Source organism: Nerophis ophidion, linkage group LG02, assembly GCF_033978795.1.
Source record: "Nerophis ophidion isolate RoL-2023_Sa linkage group LG02, RoL_Noph_v1.0, whole genome shotgun sequence".
Classification (NCBI taxonomy): Eukaryota; Metazoa; Chordata; class Actinopteri; order Syngnathiformes; family Syngnathidae; genus Nerophis; species Nerophis ophidion.
This window is the reverse complement of record NC_084612.1, coordinates 52,452,107-52,469,037: the sequence shown is the minus strand read 5'-3', so window position 1 is coordinate 52,469,037 and position 16,931 is coordinate 52,452,107. Positions and strand designations below refer to the sequence as shown.

The 16,931-nt window shown below is 41.2% G+C and overlaps 1 protein-coding gene across 5 annotated transcripts in view; it reads left to right on the top strand.

Annotated features, from left to right (window-relative positions):
• The window catches only part of LOC133542286 (eukaryotic translation initiation factor 4 gamma 3-like), a 163,324-nt gene that overhangs the window by 112,538 nt on the left and 33,855 nt on the right, over positions 1-16,931 (top strand). For 3 of the 5 annotated variants that reach the window (XM_061886294.1, XM_061886285.1, XM_061886277.1), the window contains exons 18-25: positions 3,095-3,292; positions 3,369-3,515; positions 3,592-3,828; positions 3,932-4,036; positions 7,127-7,262; positions 7,365-7,477; positions 11,340-11,427; positions 11,570-11,702. In XM_061886294.1, coding sequence (XP_061742278.1) covers positions 3,095-3,292; positions 3,369-3,515; positions 3,592-3,828; positions 3,932-4,036; positions 7,127-7,262; positions 7,365-7,477; positions 11,340-11,427; positions 11,570-11,702 — 1,157 coding nt within the window. The remainder of the gene's footprint in view (positions 1-3,094; positions 3,293-3,368; positions 3,516-3,591; positions 3,829-3,931; positions 4,037-7,126; positions 7,263-7,364; positions 7,478-11,339; positions 11,428-11,569; positions 11,703-16,931) is intronic. The other 2 variants (XM_061886308.1, XM_061886301.1) reach the window with 1 other exon arrangement.

Here is a 16,931-nt window from a genome sequence, read left to right as displayed (position 1 = left end):
GGACCCTCAGGTAGTCTCTCCTATTGCTATTGTACTATTTTTTTCAGCTATAATTACATTAATCATTAGTAATGTAGCAGCGTAGTTTTGAATGGCAGGGTTCCTGGTATCACATGTTGATAAAAATATAACATTTACATAATAAAAATATACTATAGGCTTCCCAAATGCTGTAATAAAATAAGCATGATGAGTTGACTTGAATCTGTTTAATGTTGCACTTTTTATACGTAGAAGAAAGGTTTTGTCATTTTATTTAATCCAAGCAACAACTTGAGGCAGTTTAATGTGGATTAACGTGGGCTGAATTTTTATAGTGTTCCCAGTGTTAAAAGGATAAAGCCATTGTTTACAAATTTGGTAAATAACCAAAAAAATTATATTTTGTTGTTTTCTTACTGTACCGAAAATGAACCGAACCGTGACCTCTAAACCGAGGTACGTACCGAACCGAAATTTTTGTGTACTGTTACACCCCTATTAGCGACGCTTGATGACCTCATCAAACCGCCGCGAGCGCAGAATAACAACAACAAGAGTGTGTTGTTGCCGGTGCTATAGCTTGGCTAACAAGCCAGCTCGCTCGGTGACTAACGACACCATGTCTATGGTTTGGGATTATTTTAAAGCGTGTCAGACAGATAAAAAACTGTCAATTTGCAATGACTGCAAAAAGCTGGTTATGCGAGGAGGAACCAAGACGTCTTCCTTTAATACGAGCATTTAGATCTCCCACTTCTTCAAGAATCATAAGGAGATATACACGATGAATACAAGCAGAAGATGGATGAAAAGCCCATCCATCCATCTTCTTCCGCTTATCTGAGGTCGGGTCGCGGGGGCAGCAGCCTAAGCAGGGAAGCCCAGACTTCTCTCTCCCCAGCCACTTCATCCAGCTCCTCCCGGGGGATCCAGAGGCATTCCCAGGCCAGACGGGAGACATAGTCTTCCCAACGTGTCCTGGGTCTTCCCCGTGGCCTCCTAAACACCTCCCGGGGTAGGGGTTCGGGTGGCATCCTGACCAGATTCCTGAACCACCTCATTTGACTCTTCTCGATGTGTAGGAGCAGCGGCTGTACTTTGAGCTCCTCCCGGATGACAGCCTCTCACCTTATCTCTAAGAGAGAGACCCGCCACCGGGCAGAGGAAACTCATTTCGGCCGCTTGTACTCGTGATCTTGTCCTTTCGGTCATAACCCAGAGCTCATGCCCATCGACTCTGCTCCTTCTTCACCACAACGGATCGATACAACGTCCGCATTACTGAAGACACCTTACCAATCCGCCTGTTGACCTCACGATCCACTCTTCCCTTACTCGTGAACAAGACTACAAGGTACTTTAACTCCTCTACTTGGGACAAAATCTCCTCCCCAACCCGGAGATGGCACTCCACCCTTTTCCGGGAGATAACCATGGACTCGGACTTGGAGGTGCTGATTCTCATCCCAGTCGCTTCACACTCGGCTGCAAACCGATGCAGTGAGAGCTGAAGATCTTGGCCAGATGAAGCCATCAGGGCCACATCATCTGGAAAAAGCAGAGACCTAATCCTGCAGCCACCAAACCAGATACCCTGAACACCCTGACTGTGCCTAGAAATTCTGTCCATAAAAATTATGAACAGAATCGGTGACAAAGGGCAGCCTTGGCGGACTTCAACCGTCACTGGAAACGGGTCCAACTTACTGCCGGCGATGCTGACCAAGGTCTGATACTGACCATACAGGGAGCTGACCGCCACAATCAGACAGTCCGTTACCCCATACTCTCTGAGCACTTCCCACAGGAGTTCCAGGGGTACACGGTCGAATGATAAATGGGTTGTACTTGCCTTCTCCAAGTACACAAAGCACATGTAGACTGGTTGTGCAAACTCCCATGCACCCTCAAGGACCCTGTCGAGACTATAGAACTGGTCCACAGTTCCACGACCAGGACAAAAACCACACTGTTCCTCCTGAATCAGAGGTTCGACTATCTGGCATAGCCTCCTCTCTAGTACCCCTAAATGGACCTTACCGGGAAGGCTGAGGAATGTGATCCCACGATAGTGAGAACACACCCTCCGGTTCCCCTTCTTAAAGAGAGGAACCATGATGAATGAATGGATGGATGAAAAGCAAACACTGAAAAAAAAAGTAGTATCACACAGTTGTCGCTTATAGACTCTGCCGAGAAAAAACAAAAATACAACAAAAAACACTCCAGGGCGAAAGCCCACGTTGTGGTCAGGGACAATGCACACAGTATGGCAAAAGTTATGGTGGAGTTTGGTATGGCTAGACTGCCCTGCATGGGGCACACTTTACTTTTTGTAGCAACGTTTTTACCGCATAATTGTTCAACATCTTCCCGCTTGAAGCCAAACACCCGCCAGACAATGGACCCCATGCTGTTTTTCTTGGGTATTAATTCTTCCTTCATTTGTTACCAGATTCGCACCTTCTCTCTCGTATTACCACCCGCACCGCACCGTTAGCATCACAGCTAACGTTACCATGTTGCTACCTGTCTGCTCCACGGGAGCGTTTGACGTTGCACACATGACGTATGTAAGAAAGTGCGCTTGTTTTAAGTCTTTATGAGAAGTAGAGACAAGAAAGAGGAATAAGAACCTGGAGTTTAATGCCCGCAGCTAAAAGCAACTGCGTGAGAACGTATACTCCAATATCACTATATAGTCATTTTATATATCGCACAGAGACAAACCCGCGATATATCCAGTACATCGATATATCGACGAGCCCTACATTTAGGTTTTCAGCACTGAAGGCTTGGACTAACCTACAATCGAATCTGCAACTTCAAACCCTTGTTACATTAAATGAGTTTAAAGCTTCTGTGAAATGATTGCAGTCTACCTTGTCTGTATACACATGTGTCATATGAGCAAGTTTTAATGTTATAATTTTGATGTTTTATATGTTGTTTACTGTTTTTAATGTAACTTTGCTGCTGCCCTCTTTGCCAGATCTCCCTTGGAAAAGAGATCTTTGATCATAATGGGATGTTACCTGGTTAAATAAAGGCTAAACTAATACAAAAACAATCTTGCATTTATTTTGCACAATCTCATGTATTTCTGCCTCAGGAGCTCTTTAAAAAGGTGCGAAGCATCTTAAACAAGCTAACGCCTCAGAAGTTCAGCCAACTGATGAAGCAAGTGATGGACCTGACCATTGACACAGAGGAGCGACTCAAAGGAGTCATTGACCTGGTCTTCGAGAAGGCCATCGACGAGCCCAGCTTCTCCGTCGCCTATGGACAAATGTGCCGCTGCCTCGCTGAGGTAAAGCGCTGATCGCAATGGACACAAGACTTTATACCTTGCATGACACTCAAAAATCTGAACATTTTTCATACAGCTCAGAGTGCAAATAGCAGATAAACCCAGCAACACGGTCAACTTTCGCACACTGCTTCTACATCGCTGCCAGAAGGAGTTTGAAAAGGACAAAGTGGACGACGTGGTCTTTGAGAAGAAGCAGAAAGAGCTAGACTCTGCTGACTCGGTACGTGACACACTCGCTTGGCAGGAAGGTTTACTTTTCTGAAGGCGAGCTCTCATTTTTCAATTTTGTCCCCCAGTCCACAGAGCGCGAGAGGCTGCAGGAAGAGCTGGAGGAGGCCAAGGACAAGGCTCGGAGGCGATCCATCGGCAACATCAAGTTCATCGGGGAGCTTTTTAAGCTGAAGATGCTGACCGAGGTCATCATGCATGAGTGTGTGATCAAGCTGCTGAAGAACCACGACAAAGAGTCTTTGGAGTGCTTATGCAGGCTGCTCACCACCATTGGCAAAGACCTGGACTTTAAGAAGGCCAAGGTCAGCCTGATCATCATTTTGAAACTCAACTAACGTCTCTCTTAGTTGAATAATGTGAGTGAACCTTACTATTTTTTAAATATTCCTTCCCCTCTCTGCTTAGCCTCGAATGGACCAATATTTTAATCAGATGGAAAAAATAGTGAAGGAGAAGAAAACGTCGTCTCGGATACGCTTCATGTTGCAGGATGTCATCGATCTAAGATTGGTGAGTGTTGAACGCATCATTGTGGTATTTGTCTCCCATTTTGTCATTGCAAAAATCCTGAATGACCCAAATGTTAGTATGCAAGTGGAGAGTGCTGTCAAGCTACTTTAAAGTAGCAGTAGAGTGGAAAAACAGGTTGGCTTTATGTCTTATTTGTGTTTTTTTGTATCCATTAAACATATCCAATTGTATTTTAAATCTGCAAAGTATGTGAAAATACCGTGTAATCATCACAAAATGTGACAAATTCAGTCAGCCATTTTGAATATTCCACCCCGTTTTCTGTAAATTCTACGTCACATTAGTAATGCTTCTGCATTCTGACCATATTATTAGGTCAGTCATACTGGAAATACGCAACCATTGGAAAGAGGTGTGCTGTTTATTGTTCACAATCTTCATGTAATACAAGAACACACTCTTGGCTTTTTTATGCATTCTAAATGGTAAATAAATAGCTAACAATTGATTCAACAGATGGGCCGCCCTCTGTTGCATCATTATACTCTGAGTAATATTGTTTTTATAAGTGCTAACTAACGTAGACAGACTTTTTTAGCGACACATTGATACCAGTGAGCTAATGCTAGCTTAGGCTGCTATTGTTGACCCACTGAGCCGGTGGCTGCTTCTGATTGGTGTCAAACGTGCTCAAAGTAAACTCTAGATTATAATTCATTCATCTCTCACCTGCTGGTCACACAGGCTGGTCCACTTTCCCGTCTCGATGTGGTGAAGAAGACGCTACTTGCAACAACTTTTTTTTAACCCTTTGTGAGGATTGTGATTGAATCTTCATCCAAACGGAATTATGTGAGCGTCCTGTCGGTTGACATCCCAGCAAGAGTGGAAATTGTTTTTTTTTATTATGGTTTATCATGGTTAGTTTGTATGTTTAGGACCTAGCAATGCTAATGCTAGTGTCACAATAAAGTTTAGCACTCGGCTTCTAAAACTTATTGCTCATCTTCTTTATATTCTTAGATCATAATTTTTCCAACGTAATAGTTGTTGGCTCTCACAAAGTCTGCTTGATTAACATTGTTGCTGATGGTTAAGGGATCTCTCCCGTCCAAAGGCAAAACCCAGTAACTCAATTTTGGTCAAAACTGAGCTGATAATAATTTAGGAGTTCCTAGGTGATATGCGTTACATTAGTGTATGCGATATTGTAATTTGTTCTGTAAGTAAGCTGTTACGCGCATGGCAGGACCTAGCAACTACCACATAACCGCGTAGATACAACAAAAAAACCTAGTATCTCAAGGTACCAATCGGAGCTTCTTTGTCAGTCGCCTTATTGTCTTTAATGAGACATTTGCACGAATGGGGGCCGACGGTCAACCTGATTATGTGAAATTATGGCACAAGGGGATATTTGGAAGATTGGCCCATGACGTTGCAAGCACCTTCATTAAATGTATTGTTTGCATACTCTTTTGGGCAGATAACAGTGGATGTCGAAATAAAAACTGAACGCTGTACACGGCTCTTGCCCAATGTGCAAACGCAGAATGGGGCCCACCCGAGATTGTGATAAAATATCTGGAGAAAGGGCACACGTTCATGAGAGCAGATTCAATCCATGGCTCAATCGGCAAGAAAACATCTATATGTTTGATGACTTTGTAGATCTTTGTAAGACAGCATTAAGATAGATTGGTTTTCCTTTGTTTTCTCAAATTCAACTAGAAGTGAGTTACTAGGTTTTGCCTTTGGACGGGAGATCTGTGGTTCCTCCTCTATGGCTTCCTCTCTATTTTTCAAATTGACTCAGGAGTTTACGTGAGATTAATACTATTTTGAGCACATCTATGTATTTGCAAACTTTTGAAATCTTTTGGAGACATAAATCAGATATATATGATAATAGCTCCAATATTGAGGCATTTTGTTTTTCCGCTCTACTGCTACTTTGAAAGAGACATCTGTTTAGATGAAAGTGTTCCTTCCATACCAAACACAGGCTTTTAATGTCATTGGCACAAGGGACAGGAATTCAAGCCTTGCAGTGCATCTGTCCAATTATATTGCTAGTATTAATCAACATCAATCACTTGGGCAGTGCTTGTCTTTGTTAAAACACAAAATCAGCATATTGGACCACAGTTGGATGCTTTAAATGATTGTTTGTAATTTGAAATTGGTATTGGTCACATTTGAGGTAATACCACTGGAGTACCACATTGGTACTTTTGAAATTAGTACTTCAATCAATCAATCAATCAATGTTTACTATATAGCCCTAAGGCACGAGTGTCTCAAAAGGCTGCACAAGCCACGACATTCTCGGCTCAGATCCCACATCAGGGCAAGAAAAAACTCAACCTTGAGAAGGTTGCAGACGACTGGTGCAATGGACGTCGAGTGGATCTAGCATAATATCGTGAGAGTCCAGTCCATAGTGGATCTAACATAACATTGTGAGAGTCCAGTCCATAGTGGATCTAACATAAGAGTGTGAAAGTCCAGTCCATAGTGGATCTAACATAATCGTGAGAGTCCAGTCCATAGTGGATCTAACATAATAGTGTGAGAGTCCAGTCCATAGTGGATCTAACTTAATATTGTGAGAGTCCAGTCCATAGTGGATCCAACATAATAATGAGAGTCCAGTCCATAGTGGATATAACATAATAGTGTCAGTGTGTAATATAAATATCAAAATTGTTACAGCAAAATTCAGCAACAATACAGAACACAAGAGATGTAAAATAAAAAAAGCAGACTCATAATTCCTGGGTCTGAGAATGCATCTCGCTCGTCGTGATTGTTGATCGATGCTCAATAAGGAAGTGTCCTTGTTGTCACTGGAACTGCAGCACCAGTGTTGTATCTTCAGTCAGCTTTTTGCGTCTGAAGGCCGACAAAGTTTGCCTACATTTAAGATGTTACTTGCACGATATGACCGTGCTTCTTCTTTTTTCTGTCTGGTTTCTAGCATTCTAGGAACTTTATTTTCAAACCAGCACACACAAGACTCATGAGTTGGCACAAAATGTACTGACTATGTCACCACCGATACTATTCTAGAACCCAGTTTTAGTAGCCATGTCTTCAGCTCAAGCTGTGTGGTTGTCATGTCTGCAGAACAATTGGGTGTCCAGAAGAGCTGATCAGGGGCCAAAAACTATTGAGCAGATCCACCAGGATGCCAAAATTGAAGAGCAGGAGGAGCAAAGAAAAGTGCACCAGCAGCTGCTCTCCAAGGAAAACAAGAGACGAGGTCAGGCCTGCTTTCTCACTTCTCTCCAGGTTTCTAGCTTGCCTTTAAAATTCAGCATCTGTTGACTTTAACTGTGCTTTTATTTGATCATTTGTTCCATAGATCCCAGAGAACAGCGAGAACAGCGAATGCCAAGAGAAGAGATCTGGAATACAGTGCCTATGACCAAGAACAGCAGGACAATTGACCCCAACAAGATCCCCAAGTTTTCCAAGGTGAGTCATGCTGATGTTCACCAACACCTACTTCCTTTTGTCAAGCTGATGTATAAAACATGTCTAAAAGGAGCAGTGCATAGCAGATCACCCAAATATAATTTGAACTTCATATAAGATTCCACTAATACAGTCTTTGTGGCCCATTTCTGGTTCAGTCTCATCAGGTCTACTCTTCTGTGAATGTTCATCATTGCATAAGGCGCGTGTCAATTATTGTAGCTGCACCACAGACGTATCGCTAAATGATTTGACCATCAAGAGCAATTTAACAAAGTAGTGCAGAATTCCTGGCAAGTAAATGTTCATTTCTTTTCAAAAATTGAATAAAAATAAATAAGTTGATTGGGAAAAGAGACTACTTTTACTGGAGATTGACCGATTTTAGCAGATATTTGACATTTATCGGTATTGGCCCATTGCCTTTTTCTATACTACAAAAGAACTACGGCCGCTCTGTCTTCCCCCTCCAATGTTTGTCACTTGTACACAGTATATATGTCTCATCTGCTCAGCATTAAAAACTAAAACATTTTGTCTGGAAATCCAGTTCATACTGGAAATACTGGTTCTGTTTTGTTTGTTTTGCTACGGCAACAAACAAGCCTCCATTCACAATGTTAAAAATGTCCTGTGATTCAATCAAATAAGGCGACATACATGGATGAACATGAAGAAGATATATTTTGCCAAAAATCTTAATATATTAAGACCTCACGTCGGTCCTCTCCAATGTTGCTCATTGTATCCCTCTGGGTTGAGTTTTTTCTTGCCCTGATGTGGGATCTGAGCCCAGGATGTCGTTGTGGCCTGTGCAGCCCTTTGAGACACTTGCGATATAGGGTTATATAAATAATCTTTGAATGATTGATTGACTGATTTATTGATTGATTGAAGAAATAAGAGACTTATTATAAAAGTAATAAATAAGAGGCAGTTACTTTTTGTAACATCCAGGAATAAATAATGTCAGCCATCTTAAAAAATGTCTCAACTATAATCTAAATTAAGGATCTTATAATTGATTTTTTATTTCATCTGCAATATTTCAGATTCCTCATGAGAAAACATTACTATACATTAAATCCATAAACTGTTAGAGTATAAAATTGGTGAGTTATTGTGATGTAGAGAAATCCCCTTCTTTTACCATTTAGCTTTATTTTGAAATGCAAATGTTGATGCTAAGTTAAACACAACATTAGCGCTACATTCAACATTATGTTGCTATTGATCCTACCTTTCCTCCATAATAGGCCTTGTCCAGCTGTTTACTGACATACTGTCCATGTTTAAAAAACTTTTAACGCATTGTATGAGGTTAATTTGTGTCTTTTTTACAAAAGCTTGTTTTGACACTGAAGTTTTTCCATTAGAATTTTGTGACCTGATTTTTTTTTTCCATCAAATTATGCTGACAATTTCTTTGAAAAATATTCAGTGCATAAAAATGTGGTATGAAAATTCAGTGTAAAGCATGCTCTTTCGTCACAGTCAAGTTTCCATTGACAACACAGCAGGATCCTGCATGACCATCTCTTGATGAAGTCTTGATTCTTATCTGTTGCGAATTGATTAACACATTCAGATGTCTATCATTTTGGCCCCATATTTGAGTCTTTTTCACATTGGTCACAAGTTTGGAAATCATTGTGCTTCATTAACCATCCATTTCTACCGCTTGTCCATTTTTGAGGTCGCGGGGGGTCACTGGAGCCTATCTCAGCTGCTTTCGGGCGGAAGGCGGTGTACACAAGCCACAAGTCGCCACCTCATCGCAGGGCCAATACAGATAGTCAGACAACATCCGCACTCACATTCACGCACTAGGGCCAATTTAGTGTTGCCAATCAACCTTTCACCGGAGGGAACCCACGCAGTCACGGGGGAGGACATGCAAACTCCACACAGAAAGATCCCGAGCCCAGTATTAAACTCAGGACTACTCAGGACCTTCGCATTGTGAGGCAGACACACTAACCCCTCTTCCACCGTGCTTCATTAACATGGCTATTAATAATGTCTATTACACTGCTTCCTTGACATATGGGGGAGGGGGTGGAGCCTATCTCAGCTGCATGACTATTACTAATGTATATTACACTGCTTCATTAACATGACTATTAATAATGTCTATTACACTGCTTCATTAACATGGCTATTATTTAATGTCTAATACACTGCTTTATTAACATGACAATTAATAATGTCTACTACACAGCTTCATTAAGATGGCTATTAATAATGTCTATTACACTGCTTCATTAACATGGCTATTAATAATGTCTATTACACTGCTTCATTAACATGGCTATTAATAATGTCTATTACACTGCGTTGTTAACATGGCTATTAATAATGTCTATTACACTGCGTCATTAACATGACTATTAATAATGTCTATTTCACTGCTTCTTTAACATGGGTATTAATAATGTCTATTAGATTGGTTCTCAAATGGGGGTACGAGTACCCCCTGGGGTACTTGAAGGTATGCCAAGGGGTACTTGAGAATTTTTTAAAATATTCTAAAAATAGCAACAATTCAAAAATCCCTGATGAATATATTTATTGAATAATATTTCAACAAAATATGAATGTAAGTTCATAAACTGTGAAAAGAAATGCAACAATGCAATATTCAGTGTTGACAGCTAGATTTTTTTGTGGACATGTTCCATAAATATTGATGTTAAAGATTTCTTTTTTTGTGAAGAAATGTTTAGAATTAAGTTCATGAATCAGATGGATCTCTATTACAATCTCCAAAGAGGGCTCTTTAAGTTGATGATTAATTCTATGTGTAGATATCTTAATTTATAATTGAATCACTTGTTCATTTTTCAACAAGTTTTTGGTTATAGTTATCTTTTTTCCAAGGAGATCAAGAAAGACCACTATAAATGAGCAATATTTTGCACTGTTATACAATTTAATAAATCAGAAACTGATGACATAGTGCTGTATTTTACTTCTTTATCTCTTTTTTTCAACCAAAAATGATTTGCTCTGATTAGGGGGTACTTGAATTAAAAAAAAAATCACAGCGCGTGGTACATCACTGAAAAAAGGTTGAGAACCTCTGGTCTATTACACTCCTTCATTTCCATGACTATTAATGATGTCTATTACACTGCTTCATTAACATGGCTACTAATAATGTCTATTACACTGCTTCATTAACATGGCTATTAATAATGCCTATTACACTGCTTCATTAACATGGCTACTAATAATGCCTATTACACTGCTTCATTAACATGGCTATTAATAATGTCTATTACACTGCTTCATTAACATGGCTATTAATAATGTCTATTACACTGCTTCATTAACATGGCTACTAATAATGTCTATTATGCTCCCCTCTGTCCTCAGCATCTCTTGCTTCCCCTGCTGGTTACTCTGGCCAATGCTGCCTGTAACTAGTCCACTAAGTTTTCCAGGCTCCCCTTGCTGGAGACTCTCGTTTTAAAAAAACGCACATCAGATTTTGGAGTTTATTTCAGACGGTTCCAAACCCGCATTCGGACTTCTGTGTGCGGAGTTTACATGTTTTCCCAATGCCTTTTATCCTGGTAGTCCGGCTTCTTTCCACGTTCCAAAAGTATGCAGTTGGTTGTAAACTATGTACTCTATACATTGTTAAGTGAATGGTTGTTTGTTTACATGCCGACAGCCAATCCAGGCTGTACCGTGCCTCTTGCCCGAAGTCAGCTGAGATAGTCCAGAGCTTACACGTGACCCAATAACGACCAAACCATGTAGAAAAGTAATGGATGGATGTTAATGGGAGCCAAAAATAAAAATACAATGCAGATGATCATAGACCTGTAAAATATTGTACTTCTTGACTCCGTAGCCGCCGACAGACGAGAAGATCCAGCTGGGCCCTCGCCCTGGCACATGGGTGAAGGGCAGCAGCGGTGGAGCCAAGGCCAGCGATTCAGGTTTGATTTTTCAACGTTGTGTCGCCATACTTTTGGCTGCCTACATTTGAGTTTTAAGCAACTGTTTGTATTGAACAACCTTAATGTAATGTTTATAAATAATGTTATTGTTTCTTCTTTTATTCTTCTCTGGATCGTGGAGATGTTTCTTTCTTTTCAGATTCTTCACGGGGCGGCAGCAGCCCCAACCGCTACTCTGCGCTGCTGCCGTCTAAGCCCGCCTTGTTAGCTTCTCCACAAAACCAAGACTTTGACTCGGGGCGGAACTTGGGAAGGTGAGGAAAGGCTGCAGGCTTGTGCTTTCAAATCAAATTTAAAACCCTATTGGCACCAGATTTTGTCTATTTGGGAATCTTGTAAGTCCTAAAAATGTAATTCAAACCATGGAGGTGTTGCACAGATATTTATTATATAAAATAAAATATACTGTGTATCTTGCTGTGTTCCAAACAAGCGGTTTGAAATGTGCCAGTGGTTATCTCCATACATAGTAGAGGTATTCTGGGAGACGCCTGCACGATTCCACCATTTTTTATTTTTGTTCTCCAAATAGGGTTGTGCTGATACCATTATTTTGATACCGGTACCAAAATGTATTTTGATGCTTTTCAAAATAAAGGGGACCTCAAAGTCATGTAATTATTGGCTTTATTTTAACAGAAAATATGTTCATACATTAAACATACGTTTCCTACTGTAATCAAATAAGAATTTTGTCATTAAATAAGAAAGTTAACTTCTAGACAACTTGTCTATTATTAGTAAGTAAACAAACAAAGGCCCCTAATTAGTCTGACATATGCAGTAACACATTGTGTCATTTATTTACCTATTATTTTGTCTACATTATGAGGGACAAACCGTAAAAATTGATTATTAATTTACTGTTAATATCTGCTTATTTTCTGTTTTAACATGTTCTAGCTCCACTTCTGTTCAAATGTAATAGTCACTCATTCCTTTTGTAGTTTGGGTACTTTACATTAGTTTTGGATGATACCACAAATGTAGGTATCAATTCGATACCAAGTACAAACCCCATTTCCATATGAGTTGGGAAATTGTGTTAGATGTAAATATAAACGGAATACAATGATTTGCAAATCATTTTCAACCCATATTCAATTGAATGCACTACCAAGACAACGTATTTGAAGTTCAAACTGATAAACTTTTTTTTGTTGTTGCAAATAATCATTAACTTTAGAATTTCACGCCAGCAACATGTGACAAAGAAGTTGGGAAAGGTGGCAATAAATACTATTAAAGTTGAGGAATGCTCATCAAACAGTTATTTGGAACATCCCACAGGTGTGCAAGCTAATTGGGAACAGGTGGGTGCCATGATTGGGTATAAAAGTGGATTCCATGAAATGCTCAGTCATTCACAAACAAGGATGGAGAGAGGGTCACCACTTTGTCAACAAATGCGTGAGCAAATTGTTGAACAGTTTAAGAAAAAACCTTTCTCAACCAGCTATTGCAAAGAGTTTAGGGATTTCACCATCTACGGTCCGTAATATCATCAAAGGGCTCAGACAATCTGGAGAAATCACTGCACGTAAGCAGCTAAGCCCGTGATCTTCGATCCCTCAAGCTGTACTGCATTAACAAGCGACATCAGTGTGTAAAGGATATCACCACACAGGCTCAGGAATACTTCAGAAACCCACTGTCAGTAACTACAGTTGGTCGCTACATCTGTAAGTGCAAGTTAAAACTCTCCTATGCAAGGCGAAAACCGTTAATCAACAACGCCCAGAAACACCGTCGTCTTCCGCTGGGCCTGAGCTCATCTTAGATGGACTGACACAAAGTGGAAAAGTGTTTTGTGGTCTGACAAGTCCACAATTCCAAAGAGGAAAAGAACCATCCGGATTGTTATAGGAGCAAAGTTGAAAAGCCAGCATCTGTGATGGTATGGGGGTGTATTGGTGCCCAAGACATGGGTAACTTACACATCTGTGAAGGCGCCATTAATGCTGAAAGGTACATAAAGGGTTTTGGAGCAACATATGTTGCCATCCAAGCAACGTTACCATGGACGCCCCTGCCTATTTCAGCAAGACAATGCCTAGCCACGTGTTAAATCAACGTGGCTTCATAGTAAAAGAGTGCGGGTACTTTCCTGGCCCGCCTGCAGTCCAGACCTGTCTCCCATTGAAAATGTGTGCGCATTATGAAGCCTAAAATACCACAACGTAGACCCACGGACTGTTGAACAACTTAAGCTGTACATCAAGCAAGAATGGGAAAGGTTTCCACCTGAGAAGCTTAAATATGTGACTCCTCAGTTCCCAAACGTTTGAGTGTTGTTAAAAGGAAAGGCCATGTAACACAGTGGTGAACATGCGTTTCCCAACTACTTTGGTACGTGTTGCAGCCATGAAATTCTAAGTTGATTATTATTTGCAAAGAGAAAATAAAGTTCATGAGTTTGTAATTAAATACAAACCCCATTTCCATATGAGTTGGGAAATTGTGTTAGATGTAAATATCAATCATCCATCCATCCATTTTCTACCGCTTATTCCCTTTCGGGGTCGCGGGGGGCGCTGGCGCCTATCTCAGCTACAATCGGGCGGAAGGCAGGGTACACCCTGGACAAGTCGCCACCTCATCGCAGGGCCAACACAGATAGACAGACAACATTCACACTCACATTCACACACTAGGGCCAATTTAGTGTTGCCAATCAACCTATCCCCAGGTGCATGTCTTTGGAATCAATCAATGTTTATTTATATAGCCCTAAATCACAAATGTCTCAAAGGACTGTACAAACGAGTACGACATCCTCGGAAGAACCCACATAAGGGCAAGGAAAACTCACACCCAGTGGGCAAGGAGAACTCACACCCAGTGGGACGCCAGTGACAATGATGACTATGAGAACCTTGGAGAGGACCTCATATGTGGGCAACCCCCCCCAGGTGACCGGAAGCAATGGATGTCGAGCGGGTCTAACATGATACTGTGAAAGTTCAATCCATAGTGGCTCCAACACAGCCGCGAGAGTTCAGTTCAAAGCGGATCCAAGACAGCAGCGAGAGTCCTGTCCATAGGAAACCATCCCAAGCGGAGTCTGATCAGCAGCGTAGAGATGTCCCCAACCGATACACAGGCGAGCGGTCCATCCTGGGTCCCGACGAGCGGTCCATCCTGGGTCCTGACTCTGAACAGCCAGTACTTCATCCAGTACTTCATCCATGGCTATCGGACTGGACCCCCTCCACAAGGGAGGGGGGGACAGAGGAGAAAAAGAAAAGAAGCAGCAGATCAACTGGTCTAAAAAGGAGGTTTATTCAAAGGCTAGTTTTAGGGTGAGACTTAAATGCTTCTACTGAGGTAGCATCTTGAACTGTTACCGGGAGGGCATTCCAGAGTACTGGAGCCCGAACGGAAAACGCTCTATAGCCCGCTGACTTTTTTTTGGGCTTTAGGAATCACTAATAAGCCAGAGTCTTTTGAACGCAGATTTCTTGCCGGGACATATGGTACAATCGGCAAGATAGGATGGAGCTAAACCGTGTAGTATTTAATACATAAGTAGTAAAACCTTAAAGTCACATCTTAAGTGCACTGGAAGCCAGTGCAGGTGAGCCAGTATAGGCGTAATATGATCAAACTTTCTTGTTCTTGTCAAAAGTCTAGCAGCCACATTTTGTACCAACTGTAATCGTTTAATGCTAGACATGGGGAGACCCGAAAATAATACGTTACAGTAGTCGAGACGAGACGTAACAAACGCATGGATAATGATCTCTGCGTCGTTAGTGGACAAAATATAAACGGAATATAATGATTTGCAAATCATTTTCAACCCATATTCAGTTGAATATGCTACAAAGACAACATAATTGATGTTCAAACTGATAAACATTTTTTCTTTTTGCAAATAATCATTAACTTTAGAATTTGATGCCAGCAACATGTGACAAAGAAATCGGAAAAGGTGGCAATAAATACTGATAAAGTTGAGGAATGCTCATCAAACACTTATTTGGAACATCCCACAGGTGTGCAGGCTAATTGGGAACATGTGGCTGCCATGATTGGGTATAAAAACAGCTTCCCAAAAAATGCTCAGTATTTCACAAGAAAGGATGGGGCAAGGTACACCCCTTTGTCCACAACTGCGTGAGCAAATAGTCAAACAGTTTAAGAACAACGTTTCTCAAAGTGCAATTGCAAGAAATTTAGGCATTTCAACATTTACGGTCCATAATATCTTTAAAAGTTTCAGAGAATCTGGAGAAATCACTCCACGTAAGCGGCATGACCGGAAACCAACATTGAATGACCGTGACCTTCAATCCCTCAGACGGCACTGTATCAAAAACCGACATCAATCTCTGAAGGATATCACCACATGGGCTCAGGGTCACTTCAGAAAACCAGTGTCACTAAATACTGTTCGTTGCTACATCTGTAAGTGCAAGTTAAAGCTCTACTATGCAAAGCGAAAGCCATTTATCAACAACATCCAGAAACGCCGCCGGCTTTTCTGGGCCCGAGATCATCTAAGATGGACTGATGCAAAGTGGAAAAGTGTTCTGTGGTCTGACGAGTCCACATTTCAAATTGTTTTCGGAAATATTCGACATCGTGTCATCCGGACCAAAGGGGAATTAAACTGTTATCGGTCCAAAGTTCAAAAGCCAGCATCTGTGATGGTATGGGGGTGTATTAGTGCCCAAGGTATAGGTAACTTGCACATCTGTAAAGGCACCATTAATGCTGAAAGGTACATACAAGTTTTGGAACAACATATGCTGCCATCTAAGCGCCGTCTTTTTCATGGACGCCCCTGCTTATTTCAGCAAGACAATGCCACATTCGGCACGTGTTACAACAGTGTGGCTTCGTAAAAAAAGAGTGAGGGTACTTTCCTGGCCCGCCTGCAGTCTAGACCTGTCTCCCATCGAAAATGTGTGGCGCTTCATGAAGCGTAAAATACGACAGCGGAGACCCCAGACTGTTGAACAACTGAAGCTCTACATAAAACAAGAATGGGAACGAATTACTCTTTCAAAGCTTCAATAATTAGTTTCCTCAGTTCCCAAAAGTTTGTTGAGTGTTGTTAAAAGAAAATGTGATGTAACACAGTGGGGAACATGCCCTTTCCCAACTACTTTGGCACGTGTTGCAGCCATGAAATTCAAAGTTAATTATCATTTACAAAAAAAAAAATAAAGTTTATGAGTTTGAACATCAAATATCTGGTATTTGTAGTGCATTCAATTGAATATGGGTTGAAAAGGATTTGCAAATCATTCTGTGTGGTGTTTGCATGTCCTCCCCGTAAATGCGTGGGTTCCCTCCGGGTACTCCGGCTTCCTCCCACTTCCAAAGACATGCACCTGGGGATAGGTTGATTGGCAACACTAAATTGGCCCTAGTGTGTGAATGTTAGTGTGTATGCTGTCTGTCAATCTGTGTTGGCCCTGCAATGAGGTGGCGACTTGTCCAGGGTGTAAACCGCCTTCCGCCCGATTGTAGCT